Source organism: Nannospalax galili, unplaced genomic scaffold (assembly GCF_000622305.1).
Source record: "Nannospalax galili isolate Female #2095 unplaced genomic scaffold, S.galili_v1.0 scaffold78, whole genome shotgun sequence".
NCBI lineage: Eukaryota > Metazoa > Chordata > Mammalia > Rodentia > Spalacidae > Nannospalax > Nannospalax galili.
In genome coordinates, this window is record NW_008343387.1 from 2,110,780 (window position 1) to 2,135,819 (window position 25,040).

Below are 25,040 nucleotides of genomic sequence, written 5' to 3' on the forward strand. Positions count from 1 at the left end.
AAATTAAAAAATTAAAAAAAATTAAAAAATTTAGGTTACTTTTAAATGGTGCAAGAGTGATAAGAAATTCTTTAATAAAAATGTTTTCACAGAACATTTTTAAAAAGCACCTCAGGATGTTATAATTGCAAGTTAGGTTATTTTGACAAGACTGTGTAACTGATCCAAGCATTTTGTATTTCTATTCATAGAGCAGTGATGGAGCTAAAAATTAAAGAGCTGGAAGAGGGGTGTGCAAATGTGATTGGAAGAACTTAAATAGTAAATTTTCATTTGATTCTTAAGGCCTCCAACCATATGCATTAAGGTGACAAAGATACTTTATTCTTGAAGAATTTTTTTAATGTACTACAACATTATATTCTTTTAGGTAATGAATTTCATAATGTAAATAGAAACATTATGGTTCAATCTAGGTAAATCCTCTGTCATTAAGATCTCACGCTCTTCATTCTAAAACAGATATAGATTGGACTTTCATCATTTGTGCTTTGGAGGATTTATTGTCAATAATGATAGTTCCTGAGGATTCAAAATAGTGAAAAAGATAGATGTGGATCCTGCCCATGTAAACAGGGTTGCAAAACAATTTATCTTACCTGGGAGACAAAAGAGAACCAATGGGTTGTGATCAGTAGTTAGACTGGGACAGTAGTCAAAAGTGTGACCATTTAGAATGTGTGGTAATTCCACTTAAGAACTAATTGTCTGGGGCTGGATTGTGGTAAAAGGAGAGATAGTATAGTGGATCCTGCCACCAAGGAGTAGTTATATAGCATGATAATTATGCTGTTGAATGTGGTTATATAGGTACTATTAGAGTGTGTAGGAGAATGATCAGGAAAGGGTTCCCAGAGGAGGTGACACCTAAGACTTGTGGGATGATTACCAGCTAACCAGACAAAAGGAGTGATTGATAGCTCCGAGTAGTAAGGAGAGCCTTTACTAGTGGCCTGAAGGGATAGAATAGGTCAGCCTGGGACCAGTCTGTCTAAGTACACCAGAAGCTGAGCCAGCAGGTAATAAAGCACAACAGCAGGACTTTGACTCTGTCTCTACTGTTAAGCAGGGCAGTGAGATGATAAAGTGAAATAAGTGTTTTGCCTGTATTCATTTGGCTACCTACTTGGCTGGAGCTGGGTTTTCAGACACCCCAGCACATGGAACTGGGCCTTGCTTCCCTCCTTCATCTAAGATAGGACACCAAAACCAGACCAAAGAAATAGTTCCACCCTGGCCTAGTTTGCTGAACCATTGAGTTTATTGCTGTCATGGGAGCCTGGATGACTCCTGCAGCCAGATCCCCATAAAGTCCCCCCACCCCATGAATGACAATTCATGGAAACTGCTTCACTGGACACCCCCTAAAGTTAACCTTCACTTCCTATAGATTGTAGAATCACCAAGACTATGTGCCCCTGAGGCAGGAGGGAGGAGTGCCTGCAGTATCAGGTAAGGGTCTAATGACCCACCTATTCCCACAAGAGAATGTTAATAACCTGATCTTGAGGGTCTCATGAGTGCAGGCAATCATAGTGTCTCTGAATTTGAGGTAGCAATGGGCCATGCACAGAGTCCCTCAACAGGTTCATATACTTGTGGTCACATGTGACAGATTCATGGGGTTTCCTATGAAAAGAAACTTGGTAGAAAGCCTGCTGAGGGAAAAGTAATCATTCTACAGTATTCAAAGGCCATGCAAATGTACAGTTCAGCTACAGAGATGGAGCGTCAGGTGGCCTATGATTTAGGCACATGACAGGGTAGGAGTTTGACATTCCAGACACTCAGTTACATTTGCTTGCCCCCACCCCACACAGTTGTTATACAACCTAGAAATCCCATGAAGCAAGCAAAGTGTGCTGTGTCCAAGAAACTTCCTGGAGGGAATTCTTTAGAGAGTGGTATGTTTTAACTTCTCAAGAAAAATGACTGCTGATTAGAAAAGAGAAAGTGGGGGCCAATCGTGAAAGGCAGCTGTCTCAAGGACTCCTGGGTCAGAAGTTTCTCAGTCACCTGTGTTCCAGCTTCATCTGGCCAGAGTAAATAAAGGTTGTCCTAGACCTGTGGACAATGTGGTCAGTGGACCCAATACAGACTCTGAGCCATGATAGCATGAACAAACTGGAGGGACTTGTCATGAATATCCATAGATCAGGCTTATTTTAATGATGGAACAGTGGGATGACAAGGAGGGTGACCTGAATAATGGCCCTATCATATGAGACCTGCAACCTGCCCTGGGGATAGCATTAGCTTACTAGTACCAACATAACAACTATTCATTATCATATCAATAGCGTATATATAAAGAAACTGAGTACTAGAATTAACCAATTTGTTGAAGATTATCTGGCTGGGAACTGAGAGATTTAAGATATGAGTCAAAAACACCTTGTCTTTTTAATCCTTATTTTCTAATTACATACATACAATGTATGCATGTAATTTTTAATGTAGAAACATTAGAATCACAAATAACCAAAATAAAACCCTTCACAAAATAATAATCACTTATTCTTTAAAATGGACTTTATGTGATACAATGTGTTTTTATTTTTTACTTGTTTTTCTCTTAAAATAGATATTTTTTCAAATAAATACCTGCCTTATCATTTTATTGCTGTTTATCATCGAAGGGCATACATTATTGAACTCATACCCCATATTTATATTACTTCTCTTTTTTGCTTATAAATAGCACTTTTAAAATCACATTACATTTAACCCTTACATAGTTACTTGATGTAACTTGATGTAATTATTCATAGGGTGAATTTCTAGATACAAATTTTCTGAGGCAAAGTATATACATTTTAAAGCCTCTCATGCATATTAACAAGTTACTCTCCACCAATTTAAACATCTGCTTGTGTGTATGAGAGGGCCATTTCCTTTTTCCCATGGGGAGGAACCAGCACTTTACTGATGATTTGTTGGTGGTGTTTATTACTAACCAGATTGCACATTTGTATATGTTGATTGTTCCTTTATATTTCTATTTTGATGTTTGGCCTGTTCAGCACATTATTTTCTTTGGAATGTTCATCCTGTTTTTATTGATGTTTATATAAATTTTGGACACTTTATGTGTTTTTGTTTTTAAACTTATTTTTTGTTTTTTTTGGGGGGGGGGCATGGTTTTACTATGTTGCTCATTCTGACCTCAAACTCATGATCATCCTCTCTCAGCTTCTCCCCCTCTTCTTTGAAACGTTGTGGATTGGTAAGACACCAAAGAAGTAAGTGTTTCGTATTAACTACATTACCAAAAAGTGAAACAAAGGTAAAAATTCCTCTACATTCTTATCATCTGAGCAGATCACTATGGAATTCTAGTTGTGTGTATAGTAATAAAAGAATTTAGCACATGTGTTGGGATAAGTCAGGAGTGCCTAGAATACAGAGCATGGTTGCAGAGACCTCCCAGTGAGGAAGGCAGGAACCAGACCCACTCCATTCTAAACACACTGTCTCTTACCCAACAGCCTCCAGGCAAAACTATTAGGTCTCTAATCCCTTAATCCTAACAGGGGCTCTTGTAGATCATGTGACCAGAGTACAGGACAAAGGCCATGTGCCTTAGAAGCCCCCTCCCTCCCCATACCTGCCTGCCCACCAGAAACCCAACCCTGCCTCTCTGCCTGCAAAACTTTCCTATATAAACCTCTGCTTCTGCCATAGTAAATGAGCTGTCTGCTGACACAGTCTCCTGGGTGTTTTCTCCCAAGGCCCCTCGCACCCCATTGGTCTCTCTCCTCGCACCAACCTTCCGTGATGGGGACTGGTGCGCAGTGGTCTCCCGGTAGCAGCAGAGTTCAGGCCGAGGGGAAGCCAACAGACATGGATATTCATTGAGACCTTGTGACATATTAATCCTTTGAATGGAAATTTTCTTTGCAAAAGGAAGACTTGTGCCCTGTTTTTAAATCATTTCCTGCACCTACTGGTTCTTAGTGGTAAAGAGGCATATTTCTCCATGGAATATTCTGGTTCCTCCACTGTCTTACATGTGGATAGTAATTATACTACAGAGGAAAATTCTGTCCTTCCTTCCCAAGTTCTCCAGGCTGAGCTGAGAAGCTGATTAAATGATACTAAAATGTTAATATATGCTTTCTTGTAGTTTATTTTTAATGTGTATTTTTATTGAATTTTTGTGCATTTAATACAAAACATTGTAATCATCTTTATACTTCTTCCACATCCACATCTCCCATAGTTCCCCTACCCCCAACTGTATTTCATGCATTCTGTCATATATGTTCAGGCTTGTGGAGTCAAGTTAGTATACCCAGACATCCCTCAGTGCAAGTTCATCCACTGGGGTCTAGTCAGCCTATCTAGAGTCTCTTACTTAAAGAAGATCAGCTCTCCCTCACCTGGCAGTGATTAGCTGCCTATAGTTCTTCGACTATGGCTGGAGCTTGCTGTCCATTTCCCCAGTTCTGTGCTAGTTTTGTCTGATTGTGTTTGCATGGGTCTTGTGCATGCTGACACCGTTGCTATAGGTTCATATGCGCAAGGTCCCAGGAGCCTGTAAAACTCTGTTTCCATATGGTCAGACAGCTCCTTCCCTGGTTCTTACAATCTTTCTGTCCCCTCTTTCACAGTGGTCCCTGAGACCTGGGTGGGTGAAGTTTACTACAGGAGTCCTGTGCAGGGACCCACGCTCTGCAGACTCTTATTCTCTAGGCTTTGGCCATATTGTGGCCTTTTGTGATATCCCATTGTAGATGTGTCACTTAGGGCTGGGCATCTCACAGACACTTATTCTCTGTGTGTGACCAGTTTTGGAACTCTGTAATAGCCTCTGTTTACTACAAAAGAAGCTTTTTTGATGAGTGGTGACTGGCTTACTTGTCTGTAAATATAAGGATCCATATTTAGCATATAATAAGAAATTATATTGGTCTAGGGATGACAGCCTTAGGGTTTTCTCTAAGATCTATGACCTCTCCATCCATGTGTATTTGACTGTATTTTCAGTACCATACATAAATTCCCTCCCATTGAGTGGGCTTTTAGCCCAATTAAGTAGCTGTTGATTACCCTTGAGATAAAAGTGTCACTACTGTACCAGTCATTGTGTTTATTAGGTTTTAAAGCTGGGTTTGGACCATTGATTAATTTTCTCCCTTAGCAGCTTGCATAGTGCTCTCCAAAACTGTGAAAGCTAATCTTCAGGAGGTGGCTTCTATGTTAGTTCTAGCTCATTGCTCCAAGTCCTATGTCCAAAGTATGTCCTGTCCTCAGCAACAGGGTCTTACCTTCAAATTCCGGGAGGCAATCAAAGGCTGTGTAAGTTTTGGAGTTTTGTCAACTACCCTGACCTTATTTTTTGTGTGTATGAGTGTTATGCCCTCATATATGTAAGTGCACCCTGTTGGGCAGTGCCGGTAGAGGCCAGAAGAGGGTGTTGGTCCCTTGGGACTGGAGTTATGGATGGTTGTTAGCTACCATGTGGGTGCTGAGATTCAAACTTGGGTGTTCTGAAAGTGCAGTCAATGCTCTTAACTGCTGAGCCATCTCTCCAGTCCCCCTTAACTATTTTCATGAGCATATTTTCTCCTTTGAATGATTGTGACACTAGTAAACTTACAAGTACACACACACACCCCAGCTTTCCTGTGTGTCCTCTGCACACTAAAGTGATTGACCACAAAGCTCTTAAAGACATGCCAAAGGAAGGGCCGATTTGAAAAAAGAGCTCAGAGAGGAGCATGATTAGAGATCAGTCAAGGAGAGCAGCTCTGTTATACCAGTGGGCTCAAAAAGTGGTAGATGGCCATAGTTGAAGGAGTCCTTCAAGGTGCTCTCAGTTCACAGAAAAAGAGTCTTCTTTTGCTTCTAATTCCATATAACACCCCCCCTGGGGTTTGTGCTAGTGTGGGCATGTGTGTGGTGAAAAATCGCAGAATGCTGGATGCCCGGAGGATCCCCCTTTTTTCATATGACTGTGCTTCTTGATGTCCCACCAAGCTGGCCAGCTCTGATCTTGAGGGTTTGGAGGAGGAAGAAGATAGGAGACTGCTTGGGATTTCTCTGAGCTCATGAGGAGAGTTAAGAGCCTTAGATTAGGAAGGACTCCAGGTTTCAGACTGGGGAAAGAAGGAGGCTGTGAAGGGAGAAAGGGTCTCATGCTAGAATCCATATCATCATCCTGTACACTGTGCTCACTGTATCTCACTATCAGGAAAACTTTATAAAACAAATGCATTTACATACAAATCTTAACATCTCAATATATTGTATATAGTAAGTAGAAAATATGTAGAAAAAGAGCAAATAATATATAGGAAGAAAAGTTTTTCACTGGTGATACACCCTTAACTCATTTTGACTCACCTTTAATAAGATGTCCATTATCACTAAACTTTGTAGGATGTAGATCATAATTAAACAATTTTGGAGGAGAGATAATTTGCTGTTTTGATCTACAAACAATGTCTGTACATTGAGTTTAGCTTATCTTACGATTTTCAATGACCTTGCTTGAACCATCTGAAAAATATCAAGTTAGATGTGTTTTTAATGGTGAATTCTAACCTTTACAGTGTTTTTTCTATATTTGCTAGGTTATTGGAAGTGTTTTAAAAATATGACTTTCAAAAGGGTAAGATTTTTCACCCCCTTTTAATAGATATTCTTTGCACTTTTAAAGCTCAAGTGTCCATCTCTGCATTTGCTATAACAGCCTAGAGTTTATAACCCAGATTCTGAAAGGAAACCGTAGCAATAATAGGTTGCTAAGCAACTCTCTTAGCTAATTAAACAAGGTGCCTAGAATTATTCTGATCACCTGTGTTGCTCACCCATGATGGATCAATTAAAAATGATGCTCTCTTCTAGGTTTTGTTAAAACTTCTACTAGAAATGAGTGAAAGAATATTTTATTTATTTTTTAATATTTTTATTTATTATTTTTTATTTTATTTGTATGAGTGTATGACCTGCATGTATGTACGTAAGTGCACCTATGTGGTGCATTACCTGTGGAAGTCAGAAGAGGGCGTTGGATCCCCTGGAACTGGAGTTATAGATGGCTGTTAGCTGCTATGTGGGTGCTGGGAACCAAACCCAGTCCTCTTCAAGTGCAGCCAGTGCTCTTAACTGCTGAGCCATCTCTCCAGCCCCAGAATATTTTATTCATAATAATTAAAAAGAAAATCACTAAAATTACAATTACATGAAAAATGTTTGAAACAACCTAATAATCAATAATACTAGGATGGGATACTTAACCAAATGATAGATTACATAAAGTATTATAAAATCATACCAATTGTGGTTTTCTGTGCACTATAATAAGTAGGATATTTTAGTCAGATTGCAAATCATACCTGTCTTTATTATACAAATCAACAGGAATAGGCACAGCTTAATATATTCCTTTCATAACAATTTCACACTGTTATTGCTTTTCAAAATAAAATTGAGACAGAAGGAAACCTATTTAGTTTATCCTGATTATAATTAATTTTACCACTTGGGTGTATTAGAAAATGTGAGTTGTGAAATGTAGTCATGGACCTGGTCCTGAACTGGTCAAATAGTTTATTTTTCTGTTTAGTGTTACATCAGTAATTAAAATCAAAGGCAAGGGTGGGTGGCAGGACATGAGTGTGTGCCGCCAAGGAGCAGCTTTGTGCCTGACAAGCACATCCTGCTGTTTCTATTATGCTAATCCTGAGGCTGCCATGGGATCCACTTTTCATTTCCTACTCATGGCGTTCTCTCTCTATGCTATTTTTCCATCTAGTTTCCAGAAATCTCCTTGAATAGAAAATTATCTTTCTGTATATACTTACCTAAGAGGTCCTTGATTTAAACTTGATTTCACTAATCATATTTGGAAGGATGCACATTTCTATGAAGTCAACTAGGATCTGAGGTTTGGACTGTTTAGCTTTATTTTATAAAAACTTTTTACTTTGGCCGTCTGATGTCTTGTTTTTTTGGTTTTTTTTTTTTTTCTTTCAGTCTTTAGTTAGCTATTATTGATTCTCAAACATATTGCACTTCTTTGTCCTTGACTTTCCAATATATGGGAAAACATAAAAATTTGACAACATCTAAAGTTATCCATGTTGAAGGACTGTGGTATGAGGATGGAGGTGTCACGGTCAAGTTCTCCAGGCTGCTGCCTTGGCATTGTAAACTGTAGCCTCATGAGGATCCAGAATGTTCTTCTCTACTCACTTTCTTATGTTTTTTTACTCCAGCTGGAATGCTTTTGGATTCCTCTGACTTCTTCTAAGACTGAGACCCTGAGGACCAGCTGGAGATGCCGTCTGAACGCTGCCTCAGGTACACCCTGAGGGATAATGCCCTTGCTTGATAAAGTCAGCTCTAAGATAGTCATACTGTCTGAACTGAGCACGTTCCAAGGCCAAACCCTGGGCAGGGACTGCACACAGGTTTGACTGAATAAACAAAGCAGGCACAATTTTTGTGATTTTGGGATGGCTACATAAGGATGAACCACGAAGTCTTTGTTGGCCAAACAGAAGAGTTTCATGATTCTTTGAATGATGCTCCATTTTATCTTTTTCTTTTCTGGATGCTAACCTCCTTTGAGCAAAAGGAAAATCAGTATAAAGGAACATGATTTAAAAAAAACAAACTCAGAAAACTGTACCTGCTTATGAGCATTGTCCCCTGGGAAGGATTTACAGAAACCTCATAAACTCTTCTTTTAATGATCATTTATTTAAAAAAATATTTGTTGACCCAAATTCTCTACTTGAAGCAGAGTGGCTAGCTCTAAGTGATACAGATATGGTTCCTTCCTCCATAAAATGGATATTCTATGGGAGAAACAGACATTAAACAATCACCTCAGCAGCAATGTAAATGTAATTATGAAAAGTGTTCTGATGGAAAAGTACAGGGTGAATACGGTGAGGAAGTATATTCCTGTGATCTGAAGGATAGGGTGACTTGGGAAATGCCCCAAGGCAGAAAGGAGCTTGGCACATTCTAAATCTGAGGGGCAGTCAGTGAGAAAGGGCATGCCATCCATTCTGCCTGGAGGCAAGTCTTCCTTAGCATCAGAGGAAGTGAAACGGCTTCAGAACAAAGATTAAGAGATGTAATACATGTGGAGAACACGTTTTTTCATGTGAGGAATTAGATGTGTCTGTTAAATAACGAGGCCTGTGTTCTCTGAAGCTATTAGAAATGATTATTTCCAAATGGGTTCAGAACTGGTGTACCACTAGAGCCGGTATAACACCTCTGACTTCCCCATCTAAATTGTTGTACTCAGTAATTATCAAGGGAAGCGGGGATTGGGGTAGGCTGCTCAAGGACTAGCAGAATTTTTTTTTTTATTGTCATTGGGGTAGGAGTACAATTGATGTTTAGTGGGTAGAGGCTACACATTATGCTAAAGATCTTACAGTATAGAAGGCAGCTCCCCATGGGAAAAACTAGTCTAGCTCAGAATGCCAGTGGTATCAAGGCCAAGAAAACATGCTTCAGATCTGGTGTCTAGCCATTATGGCAAGTGAGGACTGTACTGTCTGTAAGCCACCACCTCAGTCTAGTGATTTGTCTCTTGCTACCAGAATCGATGTGCGTTCTCAAAATTACTTTTTGCCATCAGTCTGCCATCCCTATTTTTATCAATGAGCTCTTACCCTATTGTCTGTCCTCCACAGTCAGTCATCTCTGTAATGGTGTCTCCTCCTCTGCTTCCACCCAAACCCTCCCTACTCTCACACTCTTCCATCAGCCATAGGAACTGTTGCAGCAAGACCACACGTTCTGCTTCATCATTCTCCCCAACACAGACTCTTTTTGGAAGATCTGCCCAGCTCCACGGCCCTTGGATTCTCAACCTGCCTTTCTCCAGAGAGCTTGTCCTTACACGTAGCCATTCACTACCATGGCCACGCTTTGGACCTTGTCATCCCCAGTAATCACATCTTTTCTGAAATCAGTGTGCCAGCTGTTTTACCATGGATTCCTTTCCTAACTTGCAGGTTTACCTGTTTCTCAGGGGCTGATACTTGACCTCACTGAAATGTCTCATCCACCAGCCTAGCTGCTTTTCCACCAACTGTCAATCTTTTCCCTCCTTCACTTCCCTTCTTAACTACTTTAAATTCTCTCACTTTTGTTCAGCCCTTAATTTTCTTTATTCTTTGTGTTTTTGAGGCATTTGCCTAAGAAAGATCCTAATTTAGATGAACCAAATAATGTGTGTTGTGGGACTGGAGAGATGGCTCTGCGGTTGAAAGCACTGGCTGCTCTTCCAGAGGACCCAGGTTTGGTTCCCAGTACCCACATTCAGCTAACAACCCCTCTAACTCCAGTTCCAGGGGATCTGACACCTCCACAGGCAGTGCACGGCTTGAGTGTACTTACATATATGTAAGAAACACACTCATACACATAAAATAAAAATAAATATATTTTAAAATCTGTGTTGCATATTTTTTGGTTTGTTCGATCTCAAGATTTTTGTGACCTAGTCTCCACTGGACAACACAGATTATTTGGTTCATCAGAATTCGTATTTTTCTTAGGCAAATGTGTGTTTCTGGTGCCCCTGTTTCCTGCTACTCAAGGGGAAGTCCTGTCAACCACGGCTAAGTCCAGAAGACTTTAAATCTTCCTTCTCTTCAGATTAACTTTCTTTTATGATTTTTATTTTACATGTATGAGTGCATTGCCTGCATGTATGCAAGTGCACCCATGTCATACAGTGCCCTCGGAGGTCAGAAGAAGGCATCGGATCCCCAGGAACTGGAGTCACAGACAGTTGTTAGCCCCCATGTGTGTGCTGGGAATTGAACCTGGGTCTTCTGCAAGAACAGCCAGTGCTCTTAACTGCTGAGCCGTCTCTCCAGCCCTCAGATGTACTGGCTGTACCTCATGTACATTCTTGAGACAGCTGTGCTCTGTTAGCTGCTCTGAGAATATGAATCAGAGACATATGTCCCTAGCCAAGATTTCTTTCTGAGCTCCAGATCTATGAATTAAGCTTTGTGTTTGACATTAGGACTTGGAAGTCTTTAAGACAACTCAAACGTAACCTGTCCCAATCTGAATTCATCACCTTCCTCTTTAGAATTCTTATCTCCTTTCACTAGTCTCCTACTTTTGTGATTGACTTATATAAACAAGAAATGTGCCCATCTTACCTGGGGACCTTCCTCCCATCTTCGTATGTCCCATCATCAAGGCTTCTAGAATTCTCTGAATAGCTTTCAAACCTATTCAACCTCTCCGAAATTCTTTCCTGATGTTTCAGTCCAAGGCACAGGTAGGGCTCAGCTGTTGGCATGCTGTGGAAGCTGCTCTTGTCTATCACAGTGTTCCTAACTGCTCTTGGTATTGTAGATGAAATCATTTTTTCAGTGACTTCCGCTAGCTTTCTGGATACCCTGGCCCAGTATTCTATAAAAATAAAATTAATTCCATTGTGGGATCTTTTAATAACATGCCCACTTAAATAGTATTCTTTTATGATTAATCTACCTGTATAAAAACATTTTGACCATGTAACTGGTACTCACCTGGTGATTCGTTGGTGGACTGAATTAACATAATTAGACATAACTCTATTACTATTCAGAATTTTTGTCCATTTTCTTTCTTGTGTAGTCTACTTAAGCAATAAGATTCAAAAATAAAGGGAAAAGGATAAAGAATAAGAAATAAATAAGGCTTTTTATGTTACTTGACTGTTTTTGCTATATAAGAATATATGACCTTATTGGTCATTTCTTGAAAACTATTTGCATATTTTTTGCATGTCATGTTCCTCAGGGACTCGATTAGTAGGAAATATTAAAAGAGAAATTCACTGAATAATTGCTTTAAAATTTACTCCGTACAAACTGCCTGAATTCAGTCAAATGGCTATATGAAAATAAGACTCTATGGGTTTTCTGAGCTCAAAAGTTGTGAGCTCTGTGAACTCAAAGAAGCCATTTGCACTAAGGCAATGATTCAGAATAAGCAGGGCGTGTGGCATTAGAAGCCTGCTCTGCATTTGATTTAGTAGTTTCTGTGATCAGTTCAGGAATAAAAGTTACAGGCTGGAAGTCATGAATAGCCCTGTTCCCTGAGACCTGTGCATTAATCTCTCCATTATTAGATGCTGGCATGTGACTGATGGAGTGCTTGCTCCCTGGCATTACTAAAAAGCCATCTGTGGCTCAGGGAATCTGGGCTTCCTGCTGTCACACTGAAGTCCTGGTTTGGCCCTGTGGAGAGGTAGGAATGGGTTCCACGCTAGCTGGTTGATTGGAATCACCTGACACTCTTATACGGCACAGGTGAAAATCAATTGAGGTGCCTGTCTTCCTATGAACTTGTGGGTTTCCAAATGGAGTCCTAGTAGGAAGCATATTTAGTTTAAAGTAGATGAATTTTTAAAAAGGAGTAAGGAAACAGGTCCTATTAATTTTAACAACGTGCTCAATATTCCTACATGAAGATACTTTGTATTCTTTTTTTCATCTCATTTTTTGACAGTGCGGTTTTACACCAACAGGACTTGTTACTTTGGGCTAGCCTATTCAGAGTGCTCAATAACCACAGGATGCTATTGGCTCTCTTTTGGCAATGCAGCTCTTAGGGCCTTCAGAGACAAGGGCGCTGGCTCTGCATCAGGGAACTGAGGGCCTGTACCACTTGTGCATTTTGAAGAGCTATTTCTTTTATGGAAGATTTTTCTCAGTTTTAAAATGGTGTTCAAACTAATTTCCTTGAGAAATGTAGCACCTTCATCAAGTATTTTTCCAGGAATTTGGGAATGCTATTTCCATTTTTGTTTGTTTCCTGGTACTGTAAGGACATTCCTCTGACCTGGGACAGCAGTTTGCTGATTTGACATTCATTATAAGTGCTGAGCAAGCTGCTTACCACTGTACAATCTGCTCCTCACCTTAATTTTAGCATGGTACGCTGTAGTCTTTGGTACATATTGTTCCCAGTGTATGGTCATTAACCAGGTAAAGCTTTATGCTGTCTTCTGGCTGTTCTGTGGCTGGTGTGCCATAACACTTACAGGGCTAAGGTCTTTTGTAGCTTTATATGTGAGAGTTGAGTGGGAAGTTGCTTTGAGAGTACAATAATGACTTGTTGATTAATAGGCCTTTATTTCTTGCCAAATGTCATGGTATTTATTTCTGCTTTTAAGAACTCATAACATATTGGTTCCAAAATATTTTAGAGCATCTGCCAAGTGTTGTCTTAAATATTTATCATGTAATAGTCTTTAAGCTTGACTATTTCAAACTGAGCTGAATAAGTCTTTGAAACCAAGGAGCAACACTATTGTTTTAAAGCTTAACTCTTCATTCTTTGCCAAATTGCTGTTTACAGTTGCTCTTTCCCTGGCAAGACTTATTCCCTTTCAACAGAGATCTGAAATGCAAATGCTGATTCAGGCTTCATAATAAGAACATGAATTGTGGTACTATATTTGGAAAATGAGTAAGGAAACATTTTAAAGCAATTATTTTAATATATTATTGTTCCACTACAAATGAGATTTCAAAATACATTTATTGAACTTTTAAAATGACATAAAATGGGAGAAAGGAAATTATGAAAGTTTCAAATACATTTTATAAAGCTGTGATATTAAAAGTCTATTTTCTTTCTCAAAACTTTAGTCATAGTACATAGACAAATACTTTTGAAACCTGACTACATGGTTTTCTGGTTAGCTTATGTTATTTTGTTCATGTATATGATTCTAACTGGTTGATTTTTAAGATTAATTATTTGTATACATATAAAATTAATGGGGACTTTTATGATTTTTTGTTTACTTGAGCAAAAGGAGAACTTCCTTATTCCTTACAGATTATCTTTTTTACTTTCTTTCTTTTTTTTTTTTAGCAAATAAAGGAATTATATTATTGCGTTCTTAGGGTTGGGCTTCAAAATGCGTGCTCTTGGACTTTCAGTCTTAACTGTAAAATTGAAATATTGATAGTACATTACTTCTAGGATTATTAGAAAGATTAAATTATTAATCATTATTATAATATAATTACTTAGTAATTATAAATCACTCAGAATAATTGGCTGAACACTGTAAGCACTATGTGTTTGTTAAATATGTAAAAAAATCATAATTTTAAGAAAGATTTGTCCAACCATCCTAAAGCTATTCTTTGATATCTATTTCTGTTATGTTTCCTCATTTCTTTAACAGCATGATGCTAATTAATCTCTAGGCTTTACATAGAAATTTGTATAAAAACTATTTATGTTTCTGAATGTGATTTTCAATTACTGATTTTGAGAGCCTGTCTACAAGAGGCACAGGTGAATATTCAGCAACAGAAAGCATTTCAGTATCCAGGGTCACATTTCAAATGGAGATACACCCAGCCCCCACCCCCCTCGGGCTCCAGAAAGTTTTGTGCCACCAAGTTACTTCCTTTCCAGTCCTAATGTTTCCCAGTGGAAAATGTCCAATAAAGTGTGTGGACTTTTGATAGGAAACCTTTAGTTAATTTTAAGGTGGAGATTTGTGGTTTAAGTAATTTAAAAGACAACTGGCACAGGCTGGGCAGAACCTGTCCACCTAAATCAGCAGTGTGGGCAAAGCTGGTGTCTACTTTGTTTCCCATGAACAGCTCTTTCATGCTTAGGAGGAAGGGGTGCAGAATTGCCAGATAGGGTGAGCCTATACTCAGCCATCTTTAGGTATCTTTACTCAGCTTTGGAGACTAGGTCAGTGTTTGGACACAGAACTTGATACCATTGATGTCCTTTTAGGAGTAAGTTATTACTGCATAGTCAGAATCTAGTACCGCTTCTGAGATTTTAGAGCTCCGTGGAGACATTTTTGATCATCTATGCAAGATCTGTCCATAGCTAACTGGAAGTTCAGTTTCTATGGTGTGTTTATGATATTACTTCAGTGTTATTTTAGGAAATTCTGGAGGTTTAACTAGGAATTTTGAAAGGACATAAGGATAAATGTTTTAGGATAGGATAGTGTGAAGGGATAAGTTTCACAATTGAAGGGTTTAGCAAGTTCATAAAATAAAAAGAAAAATAAGCTTGTATAGTAATTCATAAATCTAGTACAATTATACACAGACACTGGGAACTGATAATATAGGCAAATTTTACTTTAACTTTTTAGTCTTTCTTTTCATTTACAAGGATACTTTTTTTTTTTCTGAAACAGGCTCATGTAGCCCAGGCTGGCCTCTAACTTACTATGCAACCAAAAATAACCTTGACCTTCTGATCCTCCCACATCTACTTCCTGAGTGCTTGGATTATAGGCCTATGCCACCAGCCTTGTTTATTACAAAGGAACTTCTTTTGACATTCTTTATGTGACATATAATTTCAAAACTTAATAATAAACTGGTTTGATTGCCTTTCATTTGGAATGTTCACCTGTAGCTCTTGTTTTTCATAACTAGCTTTTTCCAATTTTCTTGTATTTATTGGATCTATTGTGTCCTAGGGAGACATGATAAGGCCTAAAGCGGGAGAGAAATCAGAGTTAGATAGGGAGTTACAGAATAGGAAGAGTGTTCGCCCCACATGGAAACACATACACACATGCACACACACGTGCGCATATGTAAAGCAAGTTTTATTCTCACAGATGTACATACACTGAGGGAATATGGGCTCAGAAGCGGTCTCATAGGTTGACAGGTAGACAGTGACACAAAATCTTAGTAAGGCCACTAGCAGGAGAAAGAGGCTCAGGAGTAGGGCAGAGAAAAGAACCAGAAAAGGAGAAGGAAAAATAGCAGCGAGGGCAAAAGTGGGACCAGGCAGGTCCAGGTCATGCGCACTGGAATCCAAGTTTTCTCGTCAAAGTTTAGAGTAAGCGTTCCTGGAAAGCAGAGCGGAGGAGAGGATTAAAGAGGACTCCATTGCTCTCCTTTGTAGTATTCAAGAAATGCTGACAGGCCAGAGGCTCTGCCACTCCGAATCTCACAATGACACTGTCCTGGCAGCGCTGAATCAGCAGAGAAACGACGGCATTCTCTGTGATGTGACCCTGATTGCAGAGGAACAGAAATTCCACGCTCACAAGGCAGTCCTAGCAGCCTGCAGTGACTATTTCCGGGTAAGTGAACGTAGATTGTCTATGTGTTTGTCATAAGATGTCAATACACAGGGAAAAGTGATGTTTCCTGACCTGCCAGCCAGCCTTGAGTTGTAAATGTTGAGAGCCTGTGTTCTTTATTGGACAACATTGCATTTGGGACCCCATTGACATACTTTCTTGGCTGGGTACCTGCTATCCTCACAATGTAAAGCGGGACTCCTCTTTGCATCTGACTAAATGGCATTTGGCATTTTGCCACCACTTGAAAATGTGACATTGACATGTGGCTAGAGAAGATATGTTGTCTTGTTTGGTAGAATGTTAGAATTTAATTTCCATCTGTGAATGATACGTGGTGATATGATTGTCCTTTTGTAAGATGAAAGGGTACAGTGGATCTATAGCTAAGTGCCATTTCCTGTAGCTTTGGTGGACAAGATATGTATTTGTCTATATATGCATATATATGTACATATATATGCATATATACATATTTCATTTAATCGTCACACAAACACCTATAGAAACACATGCACATGCTATTGAAAGTCACCATTTTGCATAAAAGGAAACTTGATCTCAGAGGTTAAATAAGTTGTTGCAACTCAGAAGTAAATAATAAACACAGTTCTTAAATCGAATATCTGGAACTAAAAAGGGTTTGACTCCTTTTCACTTAAAAGCTTATTATTTGGGGACTAGGGAGATAGTTCAGTGCTTAAAGCACTTGCCACCCAAATATGAGAACTGAATTTGGATCCCTAGAACTCAAGTGAATGCCAGGTGGGTGTGGTGACCTGACTGTAATTTCAGCCTTTGAAGACAATGTTAGAGGATCTCCAGAGCAAGGTGGCTATGGAGATGAGTCATATCAACCAGCTTTGGGTTAGATTAAGAGACCCTGCCTCAGTGAGGAAGGTGGAATAATGATTGAAGATGATTTCCGACATCAACCTTGATCCTCCATGTGGATGCACACACAGGTGCACATGTATCCACACACGTAGACATTCATGCATGCACACATATGCACACCACACACACAAAAATGAAAAAAGAATATATATTATTATTGTGTTGTGTGTGCATGATGTGTGTGGATATACATGACACAGTATGTGAGTAGAGGTCAGAGGATAATGCGGAGTCCATTCTCTCCTTCCACATTTATGTGTGGGTTCCGGGGATTGAACTCAGATCTCCAGGCTTGTGCAGCAAGATCCTTTACCATTTCACAAGCCCCTATTTTTTAAAAATTGACATGTATTCATTGTTGAGTTTCATAAAGGCGATTTCTCTCAAATACCATGTACTTTCACCACATGCACTGGCCTCCTCTACGCTCCCCTCAGTGCCCCTCCTGCTTACCCCTCCCACTGGTTTTCTTCCTTTTCCAGGTCTTCATATCATGTATAGGATTTTACATATCTATAAAGAATTATAGGACCTACAAATAAGATAAAAAACAGTCTTTGACTTTCTGTGCCTGGCTATGTTGCTTAATATGATCATGTCCACTAGTATTCATTTTCCAGCAAGTGAGATGACTCACTGTTTTGTATGACTGAGTAAAAATCCATTGTGTATGTACACTACAGTTTCTTTATCTTTCTTGTCTGTTGAGGGAAGTCTAGGTTGATTCTGTAACTCAACTATTGTTAACAGCTGCGGCAAACATGGATGTGTAGCTATGTCTGTGGTATTCTCAGTCCTTCGGGTATATATACAGAAGTTGTAGAGCTGGTTCATGTTCTGTTTTTACTTTTTGGGGATCCTCCATGCTGCCTTCCATAGTGACTAGCCTAGGATGAGATGGAACCTCAAAATGGTCTTAGTTTGCATTTCCCTAAGAGGTAAGGATTCTTTTATGTTTACTGGCCACTTGTACTTCATCTTTTTGTGAGTCATATATATTATATATTATTATCTGCATATATATACTTAAAAATAGAATGCCACACACCCTTTTTTAAAAATTTGATGGTGTTACCTAATATGGTTGTTTGAATGAGAATGTCCCTCATAGGCACCAAGTATTTGGACATTTTGTCTCCAGTTGGTGGCACTGTTTTGGGAGGCTTTACGAGGTGTGGCCGTGCTAGAGGAAGCATGTCACTGAGGGCCGGCTTTGAGAGTTCTAAAGCCTTGCTGGATTTCCAGCTGCTCTCTGCTTCCTATGTCTGCTTGAGGATGTGAGAGCTTAGCTATCTGCTCCAGCCACCTTTGCTGCTGTGCCTCCCGGCCATATGGACCTTTATTCCTGGAACCATGAGGTCAAATAAACCCTTCCTTCTGTAAGTTGCCTTAGTCATGGTGTCTTATCACAATAGAAAAGTGCTTAATACACCCACATAACATAGGATGAATATTTTTCCATATTAACAAATGTATTTCTGTAATATTTTAGCGATAATATAATACTCCATATTCTATGAACTATACTGTGTCAAATTCAATGGTTTTCATACAGTTTGTTCTCAGGACTCCTTCACAGTTAAAAATCATTTTTGTGAAGGGAAAATGAGCATTTATTACAAAAGCATAGTAGGCTATATCATAAACAGAATAGCTAAAAGTAGAGATGTCAGTTAACAGCAGACTGCTCCACTGGTAGCCATCAACAAAACTATACATTTCATTTTAAGAGAAAGATTTTGGATATTCATGCTTTTTTCTCAGTTAAAGATTATTGAAGGCTTCAAAGATTCTCTTCCTTTTTGTTGAATTTTTTTAGAATTTCATGCAATATATTTTGATCATATTTAGATTCCCCTCTTCATCTGCACTGTCCCCTTACTATCCCCAGCCCAATTTCATGTACTCTATTTTATACCTATGTATCTGTGAATCTATGTATAAGATGATAGACCGATAGAGAGATGAGAGATGATAGATGATAGATAGATAGATAGATAGATAGATAGATAGATATAGATAGATAGATAGATAGATAGATAGATAGATAGATAGATAGATAGAAAGGTCTATAGCATCAAATTTGTGTCCACAAATGTCCTTCAGTATGGATCCCATGGAGCCTGGTCACAGCCTTCAAAGAGACTGACTCTCTCCTTCTGAGCAGCCATTGGTTTCCAATAGTTCCTCAGGTAGGGTTGGGGTAATTACTTTTTTCCCCTCGTCTATGCTGTAATTTTTTTCTGACTTGAGCTTATGTGGGACTTGTGCATGCTGCCACCATTGCTGTGAGTTCATATGAGCAACTTCCAAGCTCTCTGGAAAACTCTGTTTCCTTGTAATCATTTACCACCTCTGACTCTTATATCTATTTAGCAAAAAGTAGTATTGGGCTCTCCCCTATGGTGTGTGGCCTATGTAGCCACATACTCTTAGGCCTGATATCAACGTCAGGTATGGGTTTTGTCCTATGAAGTGGACCTTAAATCCAATTAGAAAGTGATTCTTTACTCCCGTAATATCCATCCCACTCTTTCACCAGTGGGCATATCTTACAGGCCAGTTGTTGAAGAGTACAGAATTCACATCTGGATAAGGGTAATGATTAAATTTTTTCTTCTGGTAGCGTGCATAGCACCTTCCAGCACTATGAATGCTAGCCAGTAGAGATGAAACTTTGATGTCAGTACCATTTTTATTTTTCTATGGGTCATGTATGTAGTATCTTCAGCAATTGTGTCTTAACATCAAGTTTTGGTGCATCATCAAGAGCAGGGACAATGGCTAGCATTGTTTGAGAGTTGATGGAACCCCTGGTCAACAGCTTCAAAAGAGACAGTGCCTCCCTTGCATACTTTGTTAGCCTATGATATCTAGTGGGACAATGTCCTTTTAATTTCCTTTCATAATGCATGTGTATACTCCTGAAGAAACTTCTATAGTGATAGCTTTCCATATGGCTTTTTCTAAAGGTCTTTATTGTTAGCGATCCCTCCCCATCCTCCCTCCTCTGCCCGCCCTCCCATTCCCCACCCCATTTAACCCTTTCTACTCCATTATTCCCTTTTCCTCCCTTATTTCACTGCGTTCTATCTCCCTTTGCGTGAAGTCTTCCCATCTGTGATGGTTTGAATGAGAACGTTCCCCATAGGCTCCAAGTAGTTAGATATTTTGTCCCCAGTTGGTGGCGCTGTTTTGGGAGGTCTTAAAGGTGTGGCTATGCTGGAAGAAGCGTGTCACTGGGGGTGGGCTTAGAGGGTTCTTAAGCTTTACCAGATCTCCAGTCTCTCTCTGGTTTCTTGTGCCTGCTTAAAGATTTACAGCCTAACTTCCGCTCCTCCTCCAGCCACCTCTGTCGCCATGCTAAAGAGTTCACCATGATGAACTCTTGCCCCTTTGGAACCTTAAGTTCAAGTGAACTCTTCCTTCTATAAATTGCTTTGGTCAGTGTTTCTATCACAGCAACAAAAAAAGTAACTAATATACCACCCAACGTTGGACGTTTATTTGTTTTCCGACCTCTGAGGATTTTCCAGTTGAAAGATGTATGTCTAAGAATTCAAGGCTAGCATCTGTCTATGAGAGAAAAAAGGTGATGCTTTTCTTTCTGGGTCTGGGTTCCCTCACTCAGAATGATTGTTTCCAGTTCCATCCATTTACCTGAAAATTTCATAATTTCATTTTTTGACAGATGAATAATATTCCATTGTATAAATGTACCGCACTTTCATTGTCCAGTCATCAGTTGATGGACATCAAGATTGTTTCCATTTCCTAGCTATTATGAATAGGGCAGCAATGAACGCGGATGAACAAGTATCTCCTAAGGAGTATAGAGAGTTTTTTTGGGTAAATGCCCAAGAGTGGTATGGCTGGATCATATGGTAGATTAATTTGTAGCCTTTTTGAGGAATCTCCACACTGGTTTCTATGGTGGATACACTAAGTTATACTCCCAACAGTGGATCAGAGTTCCCCTTTCTCTACAACACCTCCAGCATTTGTCATCCTTTGTTTTTTGGATTTTAGTCATTCTGAGTCGGGTAAGATAGGATCTCAAAGTGGTTTTAATTTGCAGTTCTTTGATAACTAAAGATGTTGAATATTTTTAAAATACTTCTTAGCCATTAGTGTTTCATCTTCTGAGAACTTCATTCATATCTTTTCCCCAAATTTTAAGTGTTTTTTTTAATGTTTAGTTTTTTTAGTTCTTTGTATATTCTAGATACTAACCCTTTGCCAGTAAAGATTTTTCCCCCAATCTGTAGATTGCCTCTTCACTCAAATGACGGTGTCCTTTACTGTACAGAAGCTTTTCAATTTCATGAGGTTCCCATTTGTCAATTGTTGAACTTGATGGCTGCATTATGAGTCTTATTCAGAAAATCCTTTCCTGTGCCTTTAAGTTCCAGCATATTCCCTACTTTCTCCTCTACCTGATTCAGGGTATTAGGTCTTATGTTAAGGTCCTTGATCTTTTAGAGTTTTGTGTGTGGTGAGCAATAGGGATCTGATTTCATACTTTTTGCATGCCCTTATCCAGTTTGACTAACACCATCTGTTAAATATGCTGTTTCCTTCAGTTTGTATTTTTGGCTCCTTTGTCAGAAATCAGGTGACTGTAAATGTGTGGACTTAAATCTGGGTCCTCAATTCTATTCCACTAATCAATATGTCTATTTTTATGCCAGTACCATACTGTTTTTATTGCTATACCTCTATAGTATAATCTGAGACCAGGGATGATACCCCTGCACTTCTTTTATTGTTCAGGATTATTTTGGTTATCCTGTTTTTTTGTGTGTTTCCATATGAGATTTGAGATTAATTTTTAGAGTTCTGTGAAAATTGTTTTGGAATTTTAATAGGTATGGCACTGAATTTGTAGATTGCTTTTGGTAGGATGGCCATTTTCACAATGCTAATCCTAGTAATCCAGGAGCATGGGAGGTCTATCTTCTGGTATCGTCTTCAATTTCTTTCTTCAATGTCTTATAGTTTTATTATACAAATCCTTCACCTCCTTGGTTAGATTTATTATAAGACATTTTATGGGTTTTGAGGTTATTGTGAATGGGATCATTCCCCTGATTTGTTTCTTGGCAGGTTTGTTGTTGGTTATATAGGAAGGTTACTAATTTGGGGGTGTTTATTTTATATCCTGCTACTTTGCTGAATGTGTTTATCAGCTCTAGAAGTTTTCTAGTGGAGTCTTCAAGGTCTTTTATTTATAAAATCATATTGGCTATGACTCCTTCCTTTCCAATTTGTATCTCCCTATTGCTTTCATTTGTCTTATTACTCTAGGTAAGACTTCAAGTACCATATTGAATAGGAATGGAGAAAGTAGACATCATTATCTTGTTCCTGATTTTCTGGGAATGCTTTGAGTTTTTTCCTCCATTTAGTATGGTGTTGGCAGTGGGCTTCTTGTATATTGCCTTTTTTATGTTGAGATATGTCGCCTTTATCTCTAGATTCACCATGAATTTTTCCATGAATGGATGTTGGCTTTTGTCACAGGCCTTTTCTGCATCTAATGATTATGTGGTTTATCTCCTTGAGTCTGTTTATGTGTGGATTACATTTATGGATTTACATATGTTGAAGCATATATTGAACTATCTCTACATCTCTGAAATGAAGCCAAGTTGATCATAATTTTTTGAAGTGTTCTTGCATTTGGTTTGTGAGTATTTTATTGAGGATTTTTGCATTTATATTCATGAGCGATTAGCCTATAATTTTCTTTTTTGTTGTGGTTTTGTCTGGTTTTGATATTAGAGTCATACTAGCTTCATAGAAGAAGTTTGAAAGTGTTCCTTCCTTTTCTATTATATGGAATTACTTGAGGAGTATTGGTGTTAGTTCTTCTTTGAAGGTCTGCTAGAATTCTGCACTGTATCCATCTAGTCCTGGGCTCTTTTTATTTGGGAGGTTTTTAATTACTACATCTATCTCATTGGTTGTTATGGCTGTTTAAATTTTTATGTCATTTTGATTTAATTGTTCTAGGTGACACACACACATATTAATTTCTCTTAGAATTTCCAGTTTAGTAGAATATAGATTTTTTTTTTAGATTATGACCTTATACTTTCCTGCATTCCCTCAGGATCTATTGTAGTTCCATTTTCACATCTTTTTGTAGTTTGAATTCTCTTTGTCTTTCTTTTGGTTGACTTGGCTAACAGTTTGTCAATCTTGTTAATCTTTTCAAAGAGTAAAGTCTTTGTTTCATTGATTCTTTGTATTTTTGTTTCTATTTCATTAATTTCAGCCTTGATTTTATGTATCTCTTCCCATTTGCTCTTTTTAAGTGTGATTTGTTCTTCATTTTCCAAAGCTTTCAGGTGCATTATTAGTTTATATGAGATGTTTCTAGTTTTCTGTTGTAGGCATTTAGTGCTATAAATTTTCCTCTTAGGACTGCCTTCATTGTGTGCTATAGATTTTGATATGTTATATTTTTATTTTCATTAAATTATAGGAAATTTTAAACTTCCCACTTGATTTCTCCCTTGATCCAGTTTTCATTCAGTAGTGTGTTTTTGAGCTTCCAGGAATTTATACTTTTTCCTATTTTTGTTGTTGTTGATATCTAGCTTTATTACTTTAGGGTTAGGTAAAATATAGGATGCTATTTCAATTTTCCTAAACTTGTGGAGGCTTACTTTGTGTTCTAATATGTGGTCAGTTTTGGAGAAAGTTCCATGGGCTGCTGAGAAGAAAGTGTATTCTTTGATGTTTTAGAGGAATTCTCTGTAAGTATCTGTTATGTCCATTTGATTTATGGTGTTAGTTAACTCCAGGCTTTCTCTATTTTGCTTTTTATGGTTGACCTGTCTATTGGTGAACATGGAGTATTAAAGTCAAATACTATTACTGTGTTGGAGTCAGTGTGTGAGTTTAGTACTAATAGAGTTTGTCAGATATTAGAATAGCCACATCTGTTTGTTTCTTCAATTTGCTTGAAATAACTTTTTCCATCCTTTTATCCTAAGGCGGTGTCTATTACTGATGATGAGATGTGATTTTTGTAGGCAGCAAATTGATGGATCTTGTTTTCTAGTGCAATCCGTTGGTCTGTGTCTTTATACTGGGAAACTGAGACCCTTATTTTTGAGGGTTATTTATGACCAATGTTTATTTAATTCCTGTTATTTTGGTGTTGTAGTGTTGTTTTCTTAGACCTCTTTTGGTTAAATATTCTGGGATTATTTATTTGTTGTTTGTGCCTGTCTTAGTTTGTTTCTCCATTGCTATGACAAAATTCTTTGACCAATACCAACTTGGGGAGGAAAGGGTTTATTTATCTTATATCTCCCAGGTCCCAGTTCATCAGGGAGCCCAAGGCAGGAACTCAGGGCAGGAACCTGGAAGCAGGAGCTGGAGCAAAGGCAATGGAGGAACGCTGCTTACTGGCTTGCTCTCCTGGCCCCTGCTCAGCCTGCTTTCTTATGCAACACAGGCCCACCTGCCCAGGGATGGCACCACCCACAGTGGGCTGGGCCCTCCCACATCACTCAACAGTCAAGAAAATGCCCCACAGACATAGCCACAGGCCACAGGCCAGTCCAATAGAGTCAGTTCCCCAAATGAGGCTCCCTCAACCCAGGTGTGTCAAGTTGACACTAAAGCTACCCAGCATAGTGCCCTCTTGAGAAACTTCTCTTTGACTATTTCATCAAATATTCTCTGTAGAGCTGTTTTAATGAGCCTCTATTCCTTAAATTTGTTTATATAGTGGAAAGTTTTCTTTCTCCTTCAATTACAACTGATAGTTTTGCTGGGTTTAGTAGTTTGGGCTGGAATCTCTGCTCGTTCATGACTTGTAGGACATGGGTCCATGCCTTCCTGGTTTTCATAGTCTCCATTGAAAAGTCAGCTGTTATTCTGATGGACCTGCCTTTATATGTGACTTGCTCTTTCCCTCTCACAGCTTTCAATATCTTTTCTTTGTTCTGTACATTTAGTGTTTTGACTATTATATGATATTGGGAGTTTGTTTTCTAGTCCTGTCTAATTGGTGCTCTGTATGCATCCTGTAACTTGATGGATGTCT

At 38.7% G+C, this 25,040-nt stretch overlaps 1 protein-coding gene across 5 annotated transcripts in view; it reads left to right on the top strand.

The window, feature by feature from the left end:
* The window catches only part of Klhl32 (kelch like family member 32), a 232,186-nt gene that overhangs the window by 33,051 nt on the left and 174,095 nt on the right, over positions 1 to 25,040 (top strand). For all 5 annotated transcript variants that reach the window (XR_003850542.1, XM_008839609.3, XM_008839608.3 and 2 more), the window contains exons 2-3: positions 8,226 to 8,310; positions 15,898 to 16,078. Coding sequence is in view for 4 of the 5 variants with exons in the window: in XM_008839609.3 (XP_008837831.1) it covers positions 8,288 to 8,310; positions 15,898 to 16,078 (204 nt within the window). In the remaining variant the exon portion in view is untranslated. The remainder of the gene's footprint in view (positions 1 to 8,225; positions 8,311 to 15,897; positions 16,079 to 25,040) is intronic.